At 41.6% G+C, this 25022-nt stretch overlaps 1 protein-coding gene across 3 annotated transcripts; it reads left to right on the top strand.

Moving 5' to 3' along the window:
• Window positions 1-309: 309 nt before the first annotated feature.
• Window positions 310-25022, top strand: bcl2l12 (BCL2 like 12). 3 transcript variants are annotated; one of them, XM_084330012.1, is made up of 8 exons: window positions 310-630; window positions 6151-6346; window positions 11316-11559; window positions 13547-13793; window positions 16079-16213; window positions 16303-16376; window positions 19628-19891; window positions 22098-25022. In XM_084330012.1, the coding sequence occupies exons 1-8, from the start codon at window positions 612-614 to the stop codon at window positions 22134-22136; spliced, it is 1218 nt and encodes a 405-aa protein (XP_084186138.1). In that variant the 5' UTR covers window positions 310-611; the 3' UTR covers window positions 22137-25022. The 3 variants fall into 3 exon arrangements, with proteins under 3 accessions (XP_084186138.1, XP_084186137.1, XP_084186139.1); XM_084330011.1 differs by having other exon boundaries at window positions 6148-6346; XM_084330013.1 differs by lacking the exon at window positions 310-630 and adding an exon at window positions 970-984 and having other exon boundaries at window positions 6148-6346.

Below are 25022 nucleotides of genomic sequence, written 5' to 3'. Positions count from 1 at the left end.
AGGTTGTCTAAAATATGCAGCTCGAATGATATCGGAAAGTCGGAACAGCAGTTCGCGAAAATGAACCATGATGTCTCCATGCAGAGTTCCTGGGACGTGTTCACAAGTTGGCCGGGTTTTGTGTGGGACACCCTGCTGCGTTATTTCTAAACCTAGCCGCATTTCTGGCAGACGCTCTCTGATTGGCACTGACTGACGCTCTCTGATTGGCCACTGACATGTTTGCCCAATCGCGTGACGAGCTGTGTCTTTTCTTTGCCCATTTTCGCGTCGAACAGCCTGCAAACTACCTGGCGTTCTATCGCCAGACAAACTCTAACCGTAACCAACTTCGAAAGAGTGCCTAAGCTTAACCAGTGTAGAAACAGGCGTCGGCCAATCAGAGAGCGTCTTGCCAGAAATGCGGCTAGGTTTAGAAATAACGCCACCCTGCTAGCTGCTAGCTAACGCGTATTAGCCTAAGTTACTAGCGAGTAACAACTCATCGACTCCTCCATTGGCACCTGCTTACCGCGTTTCTTATTCGTATTCATAAAAGTGTATAGGGAGTTTAAAAGGTGTCATGCCGACAGCCACGAAGGAATCTTGAAGACGTTTCGGGGGCTCAGTGAATGGCTTGGGGAGTCACTGGTAAGTCACTATTCCATCATTCGGGACAGAGGTTTAACAGGTGGAAGATTATGCTGTTTTGAAAACTTTATAAAGGTAGCTGGGTTATGAATGAACACGGAGAAACAAGACGAGTGGCTATTACAAATAGACGTATTTAAAATGTGTCATGCCGACAGCCACGAAGGAATCTTGAAGACTTGAAGAAGAATGGGGGACCCTGATGTAAACAAGACGAAAGTATTTCTCTGGTCTGCATCCCCTTAACAATTGTGTTTATTGAGCTGTACTGTATTGTACCCATTCTGCAATCTGTTAATAAAGTTTTCAATCAATCAATTCCGGGAGTTAAGTGAATGGCTTGGGGAGTCACTGGTAAGTCACTATTCCATCGGGACAGAGGTTTATTAACAGGTGGAAGAATATGCTGTTTTGAAAACTTTGTAAAGGTAGCTGGGTTATGAATGAACACGGACAAACAAGGCGAGTGGCTATTACAAATAGACGTATGTGGACCAATAGTACAGCATATAGATACATTCTGGATGTGGCTCTTTGATTGATTGATTGAAAACGTTATTAACAGATTGCAGAATGGGTACAGTACAGTACAGCTCAATACATACAATTGTTAAGGGGATGCAGACCAGAGAAAGACTTTCGTCTTGTTTACATCAGGGTCCCCCATTTTCAATTCATCGTAACATATATGACATACAGATAGACAGTACTGCTACATCTATACATTTATGACATACCAGATTTGCAAATACAGTACTGTTTGTGATACAAAAAGAGTCCAGAAAAAAGAGTATACATTTGACGTAGAAACTGTACATTTGATTGGGTAGGTGGGGGGGGGCTGTACATTGGAGATGGTTGGGTGGGGGGTTGGGTAGGAGTGGGGGGAGGTTGGGTAGGAGGGGTGGGTGGGGGACACTGTACAACTGTACAAACAAAACTGTACATTGGAATATTGACAAGACCATACTTGGTAATTTACTGTACATTGGAGGGGGTTGTGTTAGGACATTTACAGGGGCCAGTTTCGAATTGCAGTCTCCCGTAGGTGTTTTTTGAGAGTGTTTTTGAAAGTGGGTAGTGATTCACATTCCTTTACAGCTTTGGGTAGGGCGTTCCACATTGATGTGGCATAATTGCGAAACGTGTTTAGTCCCTTGTTTGAGCCGAATCTGGGTTTAACATGATTTGTGGAGCTCCCTCTGGTGTTGTGATCGTGGTATTCACTGACCTTTGGGAAGTATTTTGTCATGTACATGGGTACCTTGGTCGTGTAGTGTATCTTGTAGACCAGGCCCATTGCAAGTTGCTGTACTCTGTCGTCTACTCTAAGCCATCCTAGGTTGTCAAAGTGGGCAGGGGTGAGGTGGGTTCTAGGAGTAAGGTCAAGCAGTAGTCTGACCAGTTTGTTTTGAGATGTTTGTAATTTAGTTTTTAGCGCCTTTGAGGTGCTTTGGTACCATGAGGTGCAAGCATAGTCGTAGTACCCTTGAATGAGTGCTCCTGCCAGAGTCTTCAGGGTATTCTTGTTTACCAGTGAGGAGATCCGGTACAAGAATCGAGTTCGTTGGTTGACTTTTTTTATTACATTGGATGCCATTTTGTCACAGGAAAGATTTGCCTCTAGGATGGAACCCAGGTAGGTAATATCTTCTTTCCTTGTGACAATATTGTCACCCACTGTAACTGAGAAGCCGTCGGTCTTGCTGAGTTTGTTATTTGAACCGAAGAGAATGGACTCTGTTTTGCCCATGTGTAATGATAGTTTGTTATCAGCGAGCCATATGCAGATTTTGCCTAGTTCTGAGCTGAGGGTTTTTTCAACATGTAACTTGTTCTTGTCAGAGACCAGCAGGGCTGAGTCGTCCGCAAACAGGAACAAGTTGCAGTCACAAGCTGACGACATGTCATTTGCATAAATTAGGAACAGTAGCGGACCTAGTATGCTTCCTTGTGGAACACCACAGCTTACTGTGAGGGGGGGGGGGGGGGGGGTAGGGTACCGTTTACCTCCACCATCTGCTCTCTCCCCTCCAGGTAGGATTGCATCCAACACTAACCAACCTGTGTTCAAAATATCGTTTCTGTTCTCAAAACTACGTTGGGAACTAATAGCAAAGGAATTGTTTTGAAATACTGCATCCATTAAAGTTTACCATACGGCCGGAAAAAAATATATAAGGAGACATAATCAACAAAACATTTGGTCAGGTGTCTTATTGCTGGATCTTGTAAACAAGTCACAGTAGAACAGTAATATCACGTTTTTCCAGTGTTTTACCCACTCCACATAAATTGGGCATTTTCTTTTGAAAGTGGTTACTAATGGTTACAGGCAGCCATACTGGAAGAAAGAGAAGTACACAAACATTGTGTGCAAGCCTCTATTGGCAGACCTGTCATGAGGTTATTATATCTTATGGTAAGTAAGGCTGTGGTAATAGTGGTTTTGATGACGCCTTAGTTGATAAGCTGATAATAACACAGCATTTCCTGGTGGCAATATCAAGGAAACTATAAAAGAAAGAAGGGTCATAACGTCAGATTGTCAACCGATATATCAAACGTTAGCTAATTAACAATGCAACAAATGAAAGATGATTCTGACATCTCCCTAGGGCATTATCCAAATCACAGGTTGTGCAATATTTGTTTAAGTGGAAATGTGTGTCAGAATTCCAAGTATTGTGGTGCTGCAGAGATGTTCCGGCCCACAAATCATATTTTACAGACTTAAGAAAACATTGTTGATTGGTACAGATCTCCGCAAAGATCGCAAGAATGTTTTTCAATGAAAATTGTAATTAACGACACAAAAAGATAATTCCATCTAATATTGTGAATCATATTGCAATTGCGGTATCAGTCAAAATAATTGCACAATTTTTTTCCAAATCATTCAGCCCTAATTGGAAACTAGTATAAGGGGTAAAATAATTCGGTGTATACCGTATATATATATATATATTCTTACTGTATATATGTCTATCCATTTGTCTGTATATACCTGCACATAATCCTTTGGCTTTTACATATCTGTACTGTAGATACTATATCTATATGTACATATCCCTTACCTATACTAGTTACACTGCTATCCAGTATGACTACAAGTCTACAACCATACTGTCTTTATACCTGTATCACTGTACATATTGGTATTTACAACTCTTAACTCTGTACATACATCTGATTAGCACTACACCCAGTAGTACTAATTTATATGTTATACCCAATTGAATCACCTGTACATTGTATATTACTATTGCACTTTACTGTTACATTTGCACTCATTGGATGCAAAACTTCTTTTCATTGTACTGTACTTGTTCAAGTTTCAAGTTTTTTTTATTTGTCACATATAAGGAACATGTACATTACAGTGAAATGCTTGGTTCTGTATGAGGCTATGAGCCCTCTAAGAATGTGCTTAACAAAAAGTAAAAAGAATAAAGACCAAACACTACAAATTATACAATATAGAAAAATAAAGTACAAAATGCAAACAAAATGCAAAAATCGAATCTTTTAGTAATAGATAAAACATGGTGTTAAAAAGTGTCTAAAGTGAATGTGTTTGTGAGTGTGTGCATGTGTATGTGTGTGCAATGAATGTAGAGTGTATGGGCTAGTGTAGAGTCATTGCTGCATGCTGATGGCCTGGGGATATAAGCTCCTTTTGAGTCTCTGTACTGGCTATGAGACTCCGGTAGTGCTTGCCTGACCGCAGCAGTGCAAAGAGGCAGTTGTTTGGGTGGCTACTGGCTAGAGTCTTTGACTATTCTCTTAGCCTTGGCCCTGCAATGCCTGGTGTAAATGTCCTGGAACCCACCTCGAATGGTGCGTTCGGCTGATCGAGCCACTCTCTGCAGTCTGCTGCGGTCGTGTGCGGTGCTATTCCCAAACCACTCTTTAACCACTGTATAATGACAATACATTTGAATCTAATCTAAACTGCTTAAATGGAATTGTAAGAGAAAAATCCGTTAAGCGGTAGGTTTAGCCTACATTATTCTTTAACAGAAACACTGGTGTTTGCAAATCATTCATTTATTTGAGTCAAAAGCTTGTGGGGCTTAAAGTATTGAGTGAGTTTGAAGTCTGTGCAGTGTGAACTGAAGAATGAATGAAATGTGAAATGTTGACAGACTGGATTTTCTAAGTGTAACCTGTTTGTGTGTGTGTGTGTGCGCGCGCGCGCGCGCGTGTGTGTGTGTGTGCGTGCGTGCGTGTACAGTAGATCACTTCCTCAAGGTCTGGTATTCATGTACCTACCTACCTAAGTATTTTGTCAGCATTATACTGTGTGTAGCTCTGTTAAAATCTCTAGACACAGAGACACTGTTTCCATGGAAATGCAACAGAACTACAGAAGTGATCAGTAGGGATGCACTGATACAGAGGCTAGACTAGGGTATCCATCTGAGAATTTCCCCTGATACTAAAATCTGATACCAGGGAACATTTCTTAACATGTCAGAAATCAAAGCGGAGTGGCCTGTTAGATCGCCTGTCAGGTCTGGTAGATCTCCTGTTAGAGCTAGACATTTGTCTAAGTTTAGACCAAAGTCTGAAGTCTCTACTGTTCAGTCAAACTGATTGGCCAAGTCTCTACTGTTCAGTAAAACTGACGGTCGACTCTAAGTCTATATTGTTCAATAAAACCGACGGTCTAAGTCTATTCTGTTCAGTAAAACTGACGTTCTAAATCTACTGTTCAGTAAAACTGGTGGTTTAAGTCTTTACTGTTCAGTAAAACTGACGTTCTAAATCTAATGTTCAGTAAAACTGGTGGTTTAAGTCTTTACTGTTCAGTAAAAGCGGTGGATTAGATTGGTCCTCCATATTGTTTAGGACTCTGTATCGGCAGTGAGAAAGTGGTATCAGTCCATCCCTAGTGACCAGTCAAGACGTTCTTCTTTGGAACTCTATTGTGTTTTAAAGGGAAATCCCACTCTGTATGTTATTCCTGTGCCACAGGACAGTCCAGTATACCCTTTTCACAGCAGACATTGTGACTTGTCATAGATGGGTAAGCACAGGCGGTGTACAGAATAATGAATAGGCTAGATAGTTCATTTTTCTATATCTATATAATTACACCTGTGTTCAATCTTTGAAAAGGCTAACTTGAACACTTTCTTTTTTATTTTGTTTAATTAATGGTTAACTATACACAGCTCCGCTTGTGACAGCCAGGGGGGGGGGGGGGGGGGGGGGGGGGGGATGAAACATCACACTTCAAGTTAATATTGAATTGCAACAATGGACATTGTAGTTTAATATACATTATTAAAACTAGTACAATTATTTTGATACATTGATATGAATGTGAGAGTCCTAGTTCTGAAATTGATAATCATGAGACTTAATACTTTGGTGTAATTGCACATAAGTTATTCAATTATCGCTTATTGTATTGAAATTAGCCCTAATAAATAAATGTAAATAAGATTTTATGGAGCATTTAATAATTTAATCAGGATTTAATCGCGTCACTCTTGTGTCCATTTTCAGCAGGGATGTCAAAAGCTGAGGGCCTGGGCCGCCCTGCCTCCGTCTCCTCCATGTCCTCCGTGTCCTCCGTCTCCCTGGTGGACATCAAGGCTGAAACTCAACTGGTGCTAAAAGCCTTCCTCCGCCAATCCCTCGCCGTCTCCACTGAGGACAGGCCCGGCAGGGTGGGAGGGGCTTACAGAGATCAGAACACGTACAGGTAATGGATCCTGTCTTGTCCCGCCGTCTTGTTCCTGCTAGGCTAGTCTAGGGCTTATCGATTAATTCGAATGAATGATTTAGGACGATTTTCAAAAATGAAAATTGATTTACCTTTTAAAAAAAGGTACCTTTTATTTCACAAAAAGTGATGTTTGGTGAAAGTTAGATGTTGATGATCAAGAGGCACATTTTATTTGTTTTAAGTGAAGTTTGGTAAAAAAAGCAAGTTATTGCACTATTAATCCCAATAGGGACATTCATCTTTGTTTGATCAAGAGTAACATTTTATATATAATTATAATAATTTTTAAGTGAAGATTGGTGAAAGTTAGGTTTGCACTTCAATCCCAATAGGGAAATTCATCTTGGTTTGATCATTTTTGTGTCAAATAAAAACAAAGCTTATTTGAATGATTTCCTAGGCGTTTCTAGTTTTTAAGAGAAAAAAATCGATTAAAATCGTAAATCGGATGTGGTGTGAAAAAACCGGAGATTTTATTTTTAGGCCATATCGCCCAGCCCTAGGCTAGTCTTAATTTTTGTTACTAATTCAAGAAAAACTTTTGTCTCTTTTGTCATCGTCTCTGTCACACGTTTCATTGCTGTTACTCATCTGGTCTCAGTCATACCTAGCCATTATTTCACACTTTACAGCCCCGTTATTGGCCGTTTCTTATGCATATATTGAAGATGAATGAAACATCTTGCTTGGGTTTCTTTCTTTTAGATAAGGATGCATGTAGCATGCAGCTATTTCATTATTCTTTTAAAGATTTTTTTTTATAAATAAATATGGGACCATGTTATATTATAACCTACTTCCAGAGATGAAGCATATGAGTCAGATTACTTTCCCTGATCCTTCATTGTCTTGCAATTGATATTGAAGCCTTTGGATGGACCTAGGCTAACAGTGACAGGAGATTGGGTAGTGTGTGATGGCTAGTGCTAGCAGCTATAACCTAATGATTCTCCTGATGATCTTTGATTAGCTGGTTATGTTGAATTTATGCACAAAACAGAGGTGGTTATCTATATTTAACCCCCATTGTATATTCCTGATTATAATGGAAGTCCTGGATGAAGCCGATGTGTTGCAGGGAACCAACACATGCAAACAAGCTGAACTTGTTTTTCAACAGGTTTGACCAGATGAGACTCTCCCCCTACCCATCAGCACGAGTTACCCCCCCCCCACCCCCAAGCACCCCACCCCCGTTAGCAGCAACCTACCCCACAGGCCCCACAGCCCACTATCCCCGGAGACGGCATGCCCATCACCCACCCCTGACCATGCAGACTACTGCAGTCGTTTGACCAGTCTGTAGTAGCCAGAGCCCTCTTTTCACTGTGGTATGCTGGGGGGATGACACCAACAAACTGAATAAGTTGGTGAGGAAGCCAAGCGCCATAGTAGGAGTTGAACTGGTCAGACTAGAGGTGGTGGCAGAGAGGAGGATGAGAAATAAGCTGGATGCTATCCTGGATAACCCCTCCCACCCCCTCTTTATTATATATATATATAATCTATAATTATAGCTCTGTAGTATGAACACATTTGAAAGGGGACGTTCTTTGATTAGTCTTTCAATAGGTCTTTGAAGTCCCCTAAACATGTATTTACATTTTTTACTGGGAAAAAAACTCTGATGATGCATTCTAGCAGCCTCTATACCCCTCTGTGTCAGTTCAGTTCTCAATGGGCTGTTTCTGTGCCTGTAACGAGCGAGCTGCTTTTTTAGATTATATGAGATTAGATTAAAATGTATTGTCATTATACAGCACAAGTACAGTACAACTGTTTGGCATCCATGTAAATGTAACAGTAAAGTACAGTAGTAATAATGTAATATACAATGTATAGGTGATTAAACTGGATATAAAATATATAAATGACTACTACTGAGTAATAGTGCTAATCAGATGTATGTACACCAAGTTGTAGTATTATTATATACAGTGATACAGGTATAAAGACACATTGTCCTTGACAATGCTGTGTCCCTTCCTCAGACACCGTTTGTGGTGAATAGACTCAATTGCAGGGAGTGATGTACCGGTCATGTGTTGGGCGGTTCACCCGAATCTGAGGAGACAGGTGGGCTTTCCTCAGTCTCCTCAGGAAGAAGAGATGCCTTATTGACCAGTGACAAGGTGTTGAGGTTCCAAGAGAGGTCCTCTGAGATGTGGACTCCCAGGAATTTGAAGCTGGAGACATGCTCAACCTCCGTCCCGTTGATATGGATGGGGGAGTGTGTGCCAGCTCTAGTCTTCTTGAAGTCCATGATGAGCTCCTTGATTTTCTTGGTGCTGAGCCTGGGCCAGGTTGTTGTCTGTGCACCACGACGCCAGGGCCCCGTTCCCCGTACCTGGATAACTGAGTTAGCCGGATAACTTTCGGTTAAGTCTGACTTAAGCCGGACTTTCCGGCTCCCCGTACCTGGATTTTCCAAATCACCATGACAACAGATCCAAAAGTTTGAGCCTGGTCGAAAGCAGGGTTTAAGTTCAAGTTAGCCGGATCAACCATCGCCACGCCCCCGCAAAGAAGTGACAGCCCGTTTCCTGAAATTATTCCCACAGTCTACGATCTGCATTATACCATTCTGAATTACGTTTTTGTGCTCCATTCTTCCAGAGGGGGCTTTTGAAATGTAAAATAGACCCAAAATGCTGATACTAAATTCACTTTGTCCTAAATAATGCACGTTATATATACCGTGGCGCTCGCTCGGTGCGATGTACACATTATGACTTTGTGGTTATTTTAATTGTAACTGGGATTAAGATGTCTGATGAGATGCGCTGTTTGACGGATTTGAGAAATTGAATGAGCCGTTGACGTCACATTAATGAATGAGGATAAAGAAATAAAACTTCATTCAAAAATAAAGAATATTCTAAACACGGGTCTCTCGTTCATTAATGTATAAACAATGAATTTATCCCATCTGGCACAGTGGCGCAGCGGTAGTGCTCAACCCTGCCAACCCAGCGACCGGTGTTCGAAACCCTGTGTTTCCAATATAATTTTTTTGAATATAATATTAATGATTATACGCCAAAGTAGCCTGGTTTTAAGTTAAAATATTATAAATCTACATGCATTGAGGATGTCATACTTTATATAGCTCTCAACGTGCACCAAATTGAATTATTCCTATATTGCAAAAAGAAGGAAAAGACTAGGGTTTCGAACCCCGGTCGTCTGCGTGAAAGTCAAAAGAACAACCCGTTAGACCACAGTGGAGATAAGTAAAAGATCGACCACACATCAATCAATGGGTAAGAGAGCCGTATCGTAATTCTGTATAACAGTTTAACTAATTATTTTCGCTAGCAAGATCTCATTTGATTATTCAATCCAGCAGGCAAGTTTAAAGAAATATAATCTGATTGATTGAGGTAATGAGGGACTTAAAATTAGCCTAGATAACGCATTTAACTTGTCGGCGAGGCGATTGAGCCATATTGCAATCTGTCAATAAAGTTTTAAATCAATTAATCAATCAATGCCGTTAGAGAATCAGGATCTCTGCCATCGATACGTGCTGGCTTTTCAACTGAAGCGGCCGCGCGCATTTATCCTGGGGCCCAAGTCTGAATCGAGTTAACGAGACTGAATCCACCTTCGAGGAACAGGAAAATCCCGGCTTCAAACATCGGGTTAACTGAAGCTGGATAATGACATCTTGATCGACTTAGTTGAACCAGGTACGGGGAACGGGGCCCAGGTGCTGGACCTCCTCCCTGTAGGCCAACTCATTGTTGTTTTTGACGAGGCCCACCACCGATTACTGTCATCTGCAAACTTCATAATGGTGTTGGTGCCATGTATAGGAGTGCAGTTGTGGGTGAAGAGGGAGTAGAGAAGGGGGCTCAGCACACAGCCGTTCGGGACGCCTGTGTTTAGGGTGAGGGTGGAGGGGGTGAGATTGTTTATGCTAACAAACTGGGTGCTGTTGCTTAGGAAGTCAAGTATCCAGTTGCAGACAGAGGGGGTTAATAGACACTTGACTTCCTAACCAACAGATACCAGTCCAAATACGATAATTATTGTACAAATACAATAATTATTGTACATCTAGCAGTGGTGTGCGAGGCTGTACCGTTGAATGAAATTCAGATCCAACTTTCAGACTAGACGTTGCAGATCAAAGATCATCTTCCCTTTATTCATTTACTTAGATATTTTTTGTACACTTGATCTCAAGAAGGTGCTGAATGAGCTCAGTGTGCGAAATCAGAAGAACCTGAATGTTTTCATGGTGTTATTCACCGGCACAGATGCAAAATAAAATCATAATTTATATTCTCCTTTTCTTTATTACAATTTACTCAAGCCTAGTAACAGACACAATATTTCTGACACTGGGAAATGGGAATACATACCCCCAGGTCCTTAGATGTTCCTAGATACCAAGAACATGCAAATTGACATTGTAGAAGTGGAGCAATCTTCCATTTACTTAGGCATGTACCTTTAGGCAACATTTCTGAAAATAGGGCTACAGCTTAACAGGTTAACCTGCTGTTTTTATCATAAATCGATCAATACAGACCGTATTAATTAATGTTGTGTTTCTTTTTCAAATGTAGCCAAGAGTAAAGACTTTAACCATTTCAAAACAGCAGTCAAAGTGTATATTATATACCGATGTTTTTAAGATTTACCGAAAATACGAATTTATCGAAAAAATGCTAATTATATCTCTCTTTTATCGTAAAGGAAATGACTAAATCTAGATTTAACACTGCCATTGGAAAGAGGAGCTTGTTCCCTATCCATAGATGTATGCAACATGCAAATTGACCTTGTAGAATTGTGAACTCAAAATCAAAATTAGCATGGAATCATAAAATGTGTGTATCGTTACACCTTTATAAACCTGTCTACTTTTCTCTCTTTCGTACATCAGCCACTCTAGTTACTTCCCACATTACAACTTGTCCCGATGCTTTTCCAGGGCTGCTGTGAAGCTGCGGCAGAAAACGAAGGATGGCGTGGACTCGCAGGACAAAGACGGCAGTTCGGCGGATGAGAAGAAGAGCTCATTAAAGGACTTAATGAAGCGTTTACCCCGTCCCACCACCATACGCCGCTCGAGCAAACCCTCCACTCCGGATCAGTCCCACAATGGTTCCTTGGGCAGGGACAGGCAGCCGAACGGCGTCAACCCTGGCCTGTCGCACCTCAAAGATAAACTCGAGGTATGGATGTTTTTTTCTCTCTATCAAGAATGCAATTTTCCCCCTCTAGAGCAGCGGTTCTCAAACGACGGGTCGCATAGTAAAAATTGGCAAGTAAAAATATTGTTATAATATACTATAATATTTTGGCTAAATATGCCTCGTTTTATAAATGTGTATTAATAACAGTGATGTAATACAATTTCGAATACATATGCATGATCAAGTTCAACAACGTGTGCTTTTTTTTTTAGATTCCTTATTTCCATGTTGAAATTACGTGATACATTAACACATTGGTTGCCAGCCGGATATGACGATTTATCACTAGGATGCCAGCACGTTAATCAATGGGAGGACGAGCACATTTGCGAGCGATTAAACTATATCTTAAATTATGGCTATGTGTCTAATACACCCGTCGCTTATCAATGACTTGCTTGCAGTCAACATGTATGAAACGGATTGTTTTTTCATCAGTACATTTCCGTTTTATACCGTTTTGAATACGAGTATAGTTTTGAAGATTTCTAGTGATTCCAGAAAAATCCGCGAAAATAGCTCTTTACTGGAATACACAAAACACGTTGTAATTTTTCAGCCTATTTATGAATCTTTTTCAAATAAACGCTACATTATCGATAGTATATGTGTACTTATGCACGCTAGAGAAGCGGTCTGAAAAATCTATTATCCATGACCTGGTCAGCGCTAACGTCATACACGCACACACATACACACACACACACACACACATTGTGACCGCTGTGAAAAAACATCTGATTACCCCAAAACTGGTAAAATAGATTCCTTACCTCAGATCAGATGTTCTGCAAAAAGATTAATCCAATTCCTGATCGCCATTCCAAATATTGATCGCGTTTATTGATCCAACGTTATAGTCTGAAACGCATGATCCAAGCTGCTTCCAGCCTCGCCAGTGTATCTGGTAGGTGGGGAAACCCTGGGGCGGAGTTTTTTTCTGATGCATTTTCCCATCGACTCCAATCCAATGATGTGCATTACCATCCGGGAGACGATAGGGGGCGGTATTTGCCCTTTTCGAGCTCAGAGCCATTCCCAATGATAATGTCAGGCTGGACGGATGAAAAATTAATGGATATTGCTAATAAAAGAAATAACGATTAAATAACGAGAAATCTCATTATTGGCAACCAACGCATGGCGGCCAACAACGAGATATCTCGTTGTTGGCACCCAATGTGTTAAGTGTGGGGTCGCCCAAAAAAATCCTAAATAAAATGGGGTCGTGGTATAAAAAAGTTTGAGACCCCCTGGGCTAGATATTGCTCCAAAGTCAAACACAATTCTGATGGGTAGAAATTGGACATGGGCATTTTCAAAGGGGTCCCTTGACCTCTCACCTCAAGAAAATAAAAATGGGCTCAATGGAACCACAACAGTCTCCCCTGTTCAAAGGGTGGCCGTGGGTTCTTAACATTTCTTAAATTTGCGTGTACTAAAAGGCCTTAAAAAGCATTAAATAGTCTCAAACTCTTTCCCCAGATGGCCACTGTAGCATCTGTCTGAATGGCATGGAGGAGCTAACTAGTTAACCAACCTGCAAACACTGGTTTACCTTCTACCTAATGCTAAGCCTTTCTCCTGCTGTGCTTTCTCCTGCTGTTAATCTCCTGTATTTCCGAGCAAGTCTCATTCATGATAGGTAACGAATATCATTACACTCATCACATGAACTGATGATTGACATCGCACTGTCGCTATTCAGAATATAAACGCGAGCGATGATTTTGGCTAAATAATGTGTAGGAAATATTGCGCGGTAAATAACAATTTGCAAGCTAGCCTAGCTTAGCACAAATTAATGAATACGGACCAGCTAGCCTAGCTGTTGGCCAAAAACTGCAGTTTTTAGCTTGCAGCTGGATTATTTCTACTGAGCATTTTTTGTTGGGAAACGTGTACAGGTTAGCAGTGTGGATTAAACCTGTGAAATAAACGGAACCTCATCCCCAAACAAACACAGGGCGATGTCGTGTCCCCCTCTTCCACGTCAGAGGAAGAGGACGGCGAGAGGAAACCAGAGAAGAAGCTGAAGAAAAAGAAGAAGTTCAAGAAGCAAATTTCGGATTTCTTCAAGAAGAAGGTCGACAAGGAGATAGATAAGGAGAAAGAGAAGGAAAAAGAGAGGGATGAGTCTCGTCCCCAGAGGCCCAGCACGCTGTCCATCAACGTAGCGCCTGTTCCCACTGAGCCACACGTCGTCTCACCCAGTAAGTGTCATCTGGGCGGGATCCACAAAGAATGGATTGCACGGTGCTAATTGCACCTTACTTACAATTCATTATGAATTGAAAATGGGGGACCCTGCGCGGTGATTGATTGATTGAACATTTTATTAACAGATTGCAGAATGAGTACAATACAGTACGGCTCAATACACACAATTGTTAAGGGGATGCAGACCAGAGAAAGACTTTCGTCTTGTTTACATCAGGGTCCCCCATTTTCAATTCATAATGAATTGTAAGTAAGGGTGCAACTTGCTCCGTGCAATCCATTCTTTGTGGATCTCAGTCTATTGTGATCATCTAAAATTGATGAAATGGGAGAATATTTATACAGTGAAAGCATTCGTTTTCATTTAGGTTTTCCTAGTCAAGGAATCAAATAGTCTGCTATGGCTGCATGCGTAGTGCTAACGTTATTGTTTTAAAATGCGCAACTGTCAGAAAAACTTGGCATTGATAAGAGGAATCGATAGTCACGGAGGCATGCGATTCCAGGAATCGGACAATTAGGAACCGGTTCCCAACTGGTCCCGGTTCTCGATTCCCATCCCTAATTGTAAGTAAGGGTGCAATTAGCACCATGCAATCCATTCTTTGTGGATCCCGCCCCAAGTTTTTTGCAGTGTTAACTACATAAGAGCACTTTCAAAGACTGCATTTGCACACACACATTTTAGATGCTTTATTTATGTCCACATAAATACAGAGTACATTAAGGACATAAACACTAACAGTGCAATTAGCTCATTGGGAGTCACTCAATTACGTTTGTGTCGGTGCAGCATTCATCGTACACATACAATATTGACACAGATGACGTTTAAAAAAACAGATACAATAGCATTTCCGTAAAACGATCTACTCTATGGGTACAAAAAGCAATGCCGTCTCCAAATAGAGCGGCTACCAATAATAGCAAATATAGAGCAATACCTTGCTAACTGTTTAGCCTTTCTCTTGGAGATGTGGGCCATCTGAAGGCCCCTAACCACCAGCTTGTGAACATGACCCAGGCTGCCAAAAATGAAAACTATAAGTTGACACTAGTTGTGAGATGTTCAGCTTGAGCTGCTGATATTTCAGCAACTTGGTTAAAAAGGCTTCCTCCAGGCTGTGGTCGAAGGTACAGCCAACCTCTAGAATAAACACCTCTCTACTACTCTCATTAACCACCACAACGTCAGGGGTGTTGGCTGAGATGTTACAGAACACCTCTGAATCATTATCACACGGGCCAAACATGCTGGGCTTAACAGTTTACAGTGCTTGTACAGTGATGTAGAGCAGTGGTTCCCAAAGTCGGGGTCGCGACCCAAAGGTGGGCCGCGAGCAGCCACGGGAGGGCCGCAAGATGATTTCCAAAAAAAGATTTTTTTTTATTTTTTTTTTGTCAGGCCGCTGAACTTAGAAGCAGGCCAGGACAGTGTTTCTAGTTGTATTCTAAAGTTCTATTCTATTGTATTCTAAAATGTGACTATATGGTTTTATATTAACTTAATAAATAAACAAAAACAAAAAATCTACTTATTTCAACGAACATTTCAAACTAAATAACAGATTATGCACATAAAACGCTGAAAACAACCGAAGCAACAATAGTATTTTAATGAGGCTATTATTATTATCATTATTATTTTGCAACAAGTTAGCCCTCTCATAAATAGCACATATAAATGAATAACTAACTTGAACTAACTTAATAGGATTGAAGTGATATTTGGCTTAAAAAATCGGTCGCCTGGCAAAAAAAAGAAAAGCCTGACTATGTGCATTGGGCCGCGGCTCTCTGACGCCTTATTTTCTGGGTCCCGGCCTGAAAAGTTTGGGAACCCCTGATGTAGAGGACCCAAGAGTAGATCCGATATCTTTCTATATCAACACACGCACGCACGCGCACACACACACACACACACACACACACACACACACACACACACACACACACACACACACACACACTAGCTGATACCTGGTAATAACAACTTCCAGGGGCCGTTCATGTGTCGGTGACACGTACAGTAAATACAGTGTTTTTAACATGCACTTGAAAGCACAATTAGCATGTCTGTACAGCTTTTTACAAGTTTAAGATCAGTGGGTTTATTGCCAAGCACTCGAATGGTGAAGGCGATGACAAGGGTCTCCAAAACCTCTTCACATTTAATCAGAAATTACTAATGCAATTATTCTGTACACAAAGAAGTTGTTGATATTTGTATGTGTGACTTCCTAAGAATCTTTTCTCGCTCCTCATCTCTCCCACGCAGACCACCCTCCTGAATTCTACGAGGAGGTGGCAGAGAGGCTGGAGAGGATTGCCCAGAAGTCCCATAGTCTAAAGAGACCCAGACCCCAGCCAACACCACCACAGATAGTCCCCAGCCCAGACAAACCTCTGTCTGGTGAGTACACACAAACACACACACACACGCACATGTGATCCCCTGGTATTGGTGTTGGCTGTTAAACCATTGCTCCTGTCTCCGAACAGCTGCTGACAAAGAGGTGATGGTGAGACAGCTGGTGCAGGTCCTGTCAACAGAGGGAGACGCCATCAACGTCAAGGTAGGACATAGTACATACTGCTGCTGGGGCGACAGTGGCTCGGATGGTAGAGCAGTCTTCTGGTAATCCGGAGGTTCCCGGTTCCATTCCCGCTCCTCCAAGGCAGCGTGTCGATGTGTCCTTGAGCAAGACACTTAACCCCTAGTTGCTCCCGATGAGCAGGTTGGCACCTTGCATGGGTGCCTCCACCCTCGGTGTGTGAATGTCTGAGTGAATGGGTAAAATGTGAGGAACAAATTGTAAAGCGCTTTGGATAAAATGTTTAATGATTAGGTAATTAAATGAAAAAACATTTGCAATTGAACATTTCAAAATGTATTGACATGTTTTTCAAGTGCAGTACTACTATCCTTAGGTCACATGGGTAGTTGCCTCTCTGATACCACTCTCTGACACACCTACTGAATAACCAGAGTAGGAGATGAGCCATGAAGTTAATTTATGTCTGTAAATGCTGTGTAGTGTGGATGCCTACTGTACATGAGTAGGGTGAGTAACCTACATGCCATTACTGCCTTTTATCTGTTGACTCATTATAGCTAGTTTATTATCTTGAAAGAATATAACACCTGCCAGTTACTATGACATTGTTCATCATTACATACAATTTATCTATGCCTGTAGCTAAATGCTGAAAAACAGGGAACACAATCAATGAAATAATATAACACCTGCCAGTTACTATGACATTGTTTATCATTACATACAATTTATCTATGCCTGTAGCTAACTGCTGAAAAACAGGGAACAAAATGAACTGCTTTTTAAAACTACCAGCCAGAGAGATTTTTTTTAATATAAGATAAGATAAGATATTCCTTTATTGATCCCCTTGGCGAAATGCAGGCATCATAGCAGCATGGGGGAGGGGGGAGGGGAGGTACAGGTAGGGGTTGGCACCGAAAACCGGTTCTAATAGGAACCGGTTCCTAACTTCCGGTTCTTTGATTAAAATTTTTTTTAAATAAAAATTCTTTTTTTACTTTGTTAATTAATACCCTAGTTACAGTACAGCAACAAAATAAAACTGTATCAAGTCAACTGAAAATGTGAATAGTAAGAAAACAATTAAAAATTTTCCAAAAGAAAAAAGTTCTCCTGCGAAATAAGCTGTGACCTGTTTTGACCTGCACCTCAAAGAATCGGAATCGAGAATAGTTTATAACAGGAATCGCAGTGGCGTAACTTTGTTCCTAGCGGTGGGGGGGACATATTAGGGGGCGTGGTCAGTGACGTCGCAAGGGGGGGGGGGGTAGGGGGGGCGCCCCCCCCTTCCCCAATTTTTTTTTCTAATACCAGGTGTGCAATAGCATTTTCCCAGGCGGTGGCGCCTCTTGTAAGAGGTGGTCATCGTGGAGCCAGGGCTTGTCCAGCTCCACGTCCGCTAATTTAATATAATGATACTAGTGAATTTTTTTTAACTCTTATTATGCATAGGCATAATAAACTGTAAGCGACATATACATGTATGCACTGTCTTTTTTCTATTATAAAGTGCCTCTCGAGACTCGGGTGCATAACACATAACAGATCAGTCATTTGATTGTAATGCAGGTGCTCGCCTTATAAATCGAATGTATTATTATTATTATAACACATGAACAGATCAGTAGAGTGGGCATTTGATTTGCAATGAGTTTGTATCTTGTTTGCAAATCTTGCAAATGATTATGTCTTGCTGATGGACTCTGTAAACACGCATTTGTCATGTCTTATGAACCACGATTATTTTCAAGAGAAACAAACAGGAAACACACCTTGGCTCGGCTGACGACCCGAGCTATTATTATGCAAAGACGAGTACTGTAGCGAGTGGGTACTTGGCCCGTGCAGCCGTGCAGGGCAAGAATGCGACCCCCATCTACTGCTCTTTGCATAATAATAGGACAGGTAGTTGACTCAGCTCAGAGACAATCAGCAATTTTCTGTGTGTGGTCCTAGTGCTGGCCGCGCGGTCGCAGCGGTCGTCCGTTTATTATCCATGTATTTGGACGGTAAAACGTGGGGGGTACAATAACTGCATTCTGAAAACATGCCGGGGACACTTTCCGATGTCCCCGGCGTAAGTTACGCCCCTGAGGAATCGATATGGAGAATCGGAATCGGAACCGGAATCGTTCAAATCCAAACGATGCCCAACCCTAGGTACAGGTAGTAAAAAAGCAGTGTAAACAATATAACAAATCAATATAATTAACTCTGGACATGTGCATAATATGGGCAACAAGGTGCGAGATGAGGTGTATGTATGCCCTCTCAGTTATATTTGCCCTACAATAAATAGTTACAATATATAATCTAATAATCCAATAATCTAAATCTAATCTAATATAATAAAAAAATGATAAATGCTAAAAAGCTAAATCCTAAATATATGATCTGATGAAGTTACAGTATTCACATAAGGTGCAGTATGCATAAGGTAATATATTGTCCTTTTAGGTGGGAGTCAGCTACTAGGTTCTTAGTAGTTGGATATCTGGCAGCAGTCCCTGCCCACTGTTGTGGAGCCTGATGGCCGCTGGTATGAAGGACTGGCCGAGGCGGTTAGTTGAGTGTCGGGAGTGTATGAGTCTGTGACTGAGTGTGCTTCTCATCTTGACTAGCTCGTCGTAGAGGGGGTGGGAGGGATTCTCCATGATAGCAGCCCGTGCGTGCGTGTGTGAATCAAGATGGTGCTGTCTGAACTGTATTGTGTTTATAGGTAACATATTTACCTACCTTGTTTAACCTGCTGTCATGTGACAGTGAAAGGGTTAACATTCTGTATTGTCATAGTGAAAGGGTTAACCCTTTGGTAGTGTGGTAGTGAAAGGGTTAACAACCAGGAAATGCCCAAGAGAAAGTTGCATGTATTGTAGTTGAAATCTTGTAATCTGTGCACAACATTGTGCCAGTGAGGCATGTTTATGTTTAAACTGACAAGGCTTTAATTTTGTGAAAATGTAGTTTGTTTATTTCAGCGCCTTGCCGCCCCCTACTGGTCAGAAAGGTTATTGTTATTGCAGCTTTAAATGTAAATGCTCAATATCATTCATGAAGCTGCTGAGATTTCATCAGGTTTTTTTGTTGGATGAAAGTTAATTGTTTAGAATGATGCACCGATTCATTGCCAATAGTTGTTGGATGAATCAGTCACTTACATAATCGTTAGCAATAGCTCTAGTATTGTTTCGTCCCGGTTCCTCTGCTGAGGTGTGCTTTGACCAACGTGGGTTATTGCGGCTGCCTGATTCTCTCCCTCCCCTCAGATCCAGTTGGACCCCCTGCTTCGCTCCACGCTGAGCCGTCTCTCTTACGCCTCCTTCGCCAAGATGCTGGACACCTACTCCCGTCGCGAGGTGGCCGAAGCTCCGCCCCTGCCGGTGCAGGCCAGTCCCACGCTGCGGCGCGTGGCCATCTCCATGGACGTGACACGGCGCGTCGCCACGGCTACGGGCACCCAGCGTATGCATGGCTATGCCCAGCGCTACATGGAGACCTTCGCCCCCTGGGTCAAGAGCCAAGGAGGATGGGTGAGGGATTCTTTTTTTTACGGTTATTCAAAACATATAGAATATAGAAGAGCCTTCCGTGAATGTCTATGAGTGACCTTCAATCCTAGGGTGGTATTCTTAAAAGTTTAGCTCATGTAATATAAATAATAAATAAATATAATAGAAAAAGAATATATTTATTTATATTATGTAGAAAATATGAATAAATGGCACATATTCTTTGTCTTTGGCAAGTGGCCATGGTATAAGTGGAATAATGCACTCAGAGGATGTGCGGTCATAGAAAAATAATTAGCCCCCGCGCTGTGCATTGTTTTTTAATAACTGCACACCTCATTGTGTATTATCCCTTACATACTTGTTACTGGGCGCCTTAAGGTTACCTCTCACAAAACACACATTTGGTAAATGTGAGATAAATCTTTCAGCGCCATGGAGAGTGAGGTGGGTGGATGGGCCATAGGCAGCCAGGACAAGCTTGGGTCGACTTCAACATGTGACGTTTGTCTAAACGCCACTCACACTTGGGGATTTGGAGCATAGCATCTCCAGCTTCACAATGACAGTCGCTCCCATCTCCTTCCATCTGTGCTTTTACTCAAACTGCGCTCAACAACAGGACTCACAGTAGCTTCTTGTAGAGAGCAGGCGCTGGAGAGCAGGGCTGAGAAGCACATGTATTTAATTTAATGCTATATGAATGATAGTCCATTATAGATACCAGAAGGATAAATCATATCCCCACTGGTGATAAAAGTCAATGACCAGAGGTAGAGACGTGAAAAGCAGAGGTACGGAAATCCCCCTGGCAAATCACATCCTAGATATGAGATATAACAATAATATTAGGGATGCCCCGATCGATCGGCCAGCGATCGGTATCGGCCGATATTCAGTATAAATATGAGATCGGTGAATTCCGATAATGCTTTATTTTCGTCGATCGTGAAAACCGATCGAAAAACATGATCCAATTCTTAGCGGAGATCTCACTCGCTGACTTCAGTCTCAGACACACGGAGCGGCTCCTCCTCCTCCTCCTGCCCCTCCCTTACCTATGTAAACAAGCTCCGGCAATAGTCTGCTCTAACCTAGTGCATGCAACCTCCGTGAGCTAACATTAGCTACCGTTACTGTTTAAACAGAATGACCCAGTCAACTATTTACTTTTAGTTTAATACATGAGGCATTGTCTAACGGTATCTAATCGGCTAGCTACTGATAGCTCCTGATATCAACAAATGCTCCAGCAATAGTCTAGTAGTGCATGATAGCTCACGTTAGCTCACGTTAGCTCACTGTTCAAAATGAAATGTCCCATTAAACTAAATAGTTCACTGAGGCGTTGTCTTAACGTTATCTAGCCGGCTAGCAGTAGCTACAGATAGCTCCTGATATCAATGTCTTATAACATTGATTCGATGCGTATTCGAGCTGAGGGCATGCTGAATGTGATTTGACAAAAGCACAGTATACCAATAGGGTCCAGCTGCAGCGCCGGAGAATCCTGGCCATAGCTGGAGGCTACTCGAGTACACACAGACAGTGGAGCTGTTTGCAGATAGCGAGCATTTTGACTTGTTGCGTGGTGGCGATGTCTCGCAGATAATACAACTACAAGTATGATTATATAATATATATTTTTTATAAAAAAAAAATATATATATATATATATATTTTTTTATACCAAAAGCGATCGGTATCGGCCGATATGGCTCATAGACGATCGGTGATCGGTATCGGTGGCAAAAAACGTGATCGGGGCATCCCTAAATAATATATACGTTATAATAATATGCACATGTGCTATTGATAGTATATTGGTACAAGGCTGTACAATACACCCAGGGTCTTCAGGTAACAAGCCAAAAAAAAGTATTTGGCTCTTCTCTTCATTGGCTCTTTAATGTACTGATTGATAGACTGTCGGGCCTTCATGTTAGGACATCCCCAAAACCAACCAACAGGGGGCAGAGCACATTCATCTTTGAACTACCTTCTGGTGCTCATTAAAGCATGTCTGTCAGAATCCTCTCAATCTCACTTTATCTCATTTATCATTTGTGTTAAAAATGTATTTGAAATTTTACGAAAGCCATGCACTTTCTTTCATATTGCGATATGAACATGCGACACATAGCATTGGTTGATTTCTGTCTACTCACACCGTCTCCCTGTCATTCCCTCTCTTCTCCTCCACATCCACATCAATGTCTACCCGCAGGAGAACATTGCCTTGGAGGAGGCTTCGGAGTACGACTGAGCGTTCGGATCCTCTCTGGCGTCTAAATGCATAAATTCCACTACGCACCCTACCTCCCCTGAGGCAGGGACACTGACCTATGACCTATGACCTCCGACTCGGCTTTGAAGAAGAGAAAGGGAGCAACCCGGACCCTTCTCTTTAGATGGAAAGTCGCTCCCGCAGTAGCCCTGTTGATGCTTTGAAAAGTTGAAAACTTTTTAATTTGGTTGAACATTGTCACTTTTGAAATTATATTAGCAGTGTCATTTTCTTTTTATTATTGTCCACATACAAAAGACCAAAACTTAAAATGCAAATACTCTTCAATACTCTTAACTACTTTCTCAACCAGGAAGCCATACGTTCCCTTTGTATGCTAAAATCATTAAATGCAGTTCGTAAACACAATATTTCCAGTTTGAAATATCGTAATGTGTAATGTGAAAAAAAAAAAAAAAAAAAAAAACAGGGGCATCGTAGTTATTACAAATTGTAATTCAAAAGGCAACAAGCTCTATTGATCTATGGAGGTACAGTCGTAAACGGAACAGTGTAGTCCCTGAGTAGCACGTTGCACATTACACTTGAATCCAGGAAGAACTACAATGCCCATGTTCATCACAATGATTAAAGCAACAGTATGGCTCTGTGACTCGTTTGAACCCTTTTTATTATTTTTTATTATTATACAACAATGTAGTTATATGACTTCCAGATATTTGCTAGTTTAAAACTCCCCTCCACTCAAAAACATGTTTTTTTTTTTACCGTTAACTCCTCTTGGAGGCATGACTTTGACAATACAGATTGTTATTTGTGCAGAACTTGTGCCTTTTTCCACATTCTTCCCCTGGAGAGGGAGAGCTGCTTTGTACTTCCCCCAAATCTGAGTTGCATGTTTGATGTCATTAATAGGCCAAACCTCTGCGGTAACTTGACACCTTTAGCTTCAGAAAGCTGAGTAGATAATTGATGCGTCTTTATTAAAAGCTGCAAACTGGGAATTCCTGTTAAATGTCAATGGGTGCTTGTTAACTATTTGCATGTTCATAGATCCTTGCGTTCCCAACGAGGGTTAGGGTGTAGAGATGCTGCCAAGCCATTTTCAGTAGTTTGTTCAACAGTTTTATGGAAAAAACATATTTATACAAATTGTTATTCAATATAGAACATGTTTAAAATACATTTGGAGGGGTTCTTTAAAGCCCAACCTCCAGGTTAAACCCTACTGATCAATTATGGGTAGTTTACATCATTGGTATATAATTTCATTATTTATTTTTTTCCATTTGACACCGGAAATGCCACTCTGAAAGAGTTAAAAAGGTCCACGCACGAATAACATGCACGCGCGAATCAAAAAAGCTTATCAAACGCCGACGTCACAACAGGACAACAGGTGCATATTAATGAGCCGAATCTAAAAGCTTATCAGACGCTAGCACGGCCGTGACGTCACTTCAGGAAACGTATGCCTTATGTCCGTCCGGGTCATAGTACTAGATCAATGGTGGCTCACTTGGTGCATCACAGTTAGCCTATATCTCCGCCGTCCCTGCTACACGCAGTCGGGACCACTACACTCACTGACGTTAGCCTATAGCCCGCCGTCCCTGCGGGTGGTTCTCTCCTCTTTGTGTGCCCCCGTCCCCGCGGAGGAGCTTGTGGACTCGACAACAGCGGCGGCCGCAGGGCGCCGGAGCCCGCAGCGCTAGTTAGCTCATAGCTATCGTGTAACACTAGCCTTTACGGGCTCGAGCACCCTACGGGGGTGTACAGAGAGGGGAGAACCATTTTGGGTCGGCCGTTCATGCCGGCCAGCGAGCCGGATGTCGGGATATGTTGTTAGCACAATAGCTACCAAGCTAAGCTATGTTATCTACTAACGTTATAAACACAATATGTGTACAACGACACAATGATTTACATTATTACAAATATGGTAACGTGGTTGTGGCTTTTACAAATAGTGGTTAGCTTTAGAGATGGATGGATGGCTATAATCACGGAGCAATAGTGAGGTGAAACAGATACATTTCCATTCGGCTAGTAGTAGCAAGCATATATCTAGCATGTATCTGCCTGCCACTAGCTGTGTGACTCTCAGCGCCCCCTGGTGAGCCCCCTGTTGTCCTGCACCTGTTGTGACGATCATTTCGATTACACACGCACGTTATGAACCATTGATTAAAATATGCACGTGCGTGGTGATTGTGTTGGGCAGACAAAATGTTTGATAAAAACGCTAAAACTGGGTCAATTTCAATACTTTTTTTCCCCCTTCTTCATGAAAGCCACTGTTGGCCTAGTCCACATTGTTTATTGAACAAAAATACAACGTGGAGGTTGACCTTTAAAGGCTGAGTGCTCCTTCTGACTGAGGCCCACAGAAACCAGAGGGTTGCCATTGTTGTTTAACGTAAAAAGAAAAAAAGAAAATCTGAGCATCTCGAACATGAAGAAAATAATACCTCAAAGCTTCTTCCTCATCTCTGGGTTTGACTTGACGACCAGCATCGGCATGTATGAACTTCCACAGAGACGTATGTGCACTAAAAGATGAAACATTTTGTTATCAAGGACAATATTTTATTTTATGGCGTCTTTCATGTGAATTCACCACACATTGACTCTTTGCAAAATCACGTGACACAAAAAGCCATATTTATTTACCGTGAAGTTGTGCTTGTACGTGAACTGGGAGTGAGCTTTACTCACAACTGAAGTTGTGCTTGTACGTGAACTCCATGTATTTGTGGTTACAGAAAGTCTTTGATATGTGGCCAGTGGTACTTCTTAAGAAAGTACACAAGTGTTCATTTACTGTAGGCATAACGAGTAGATAATTAGGAGACAACCAAAGCCATGCACTAAGTGTTTTCAACATGAGATATCAGGACTAAG

The sequence above is a fragment of the Notolepis coatsorum genome (genome assembly GCF_963971535.1).
Source record: "Notolepis coatsorum genome assembly, chromosome: 14".
NCBI classification, from domain to species: Eukaryota; Metazoa; Chordata; class Actinopteri; order Aulopiformes; family Paralepididae; genus Notolepis; species Notolepis coatsorum.
This window is presented reverse-complemented; position numbering and strand designations above follow the sequence as displayed.

Excerpts from the sequence above, each read along its gene's own strand:
- bcl2l12 (XM_084330011.1), top strand. Across the intron at positions 6,347-11,315 it reads AGAGATCAGAACACGTACAG|GGCTGCTGTGAAGCTGCGGC; the intron begins GTAATGGATCCT and ends ATGCTTTTCCAG. Across the intron at positions 16,214-16,302 it reads CCCAGACAAACCTCTGTCTG|CTGCTGACAAAGAGGTGATG; the intron begins GTGAGTACACAC and ends GTCTCCGAACAG.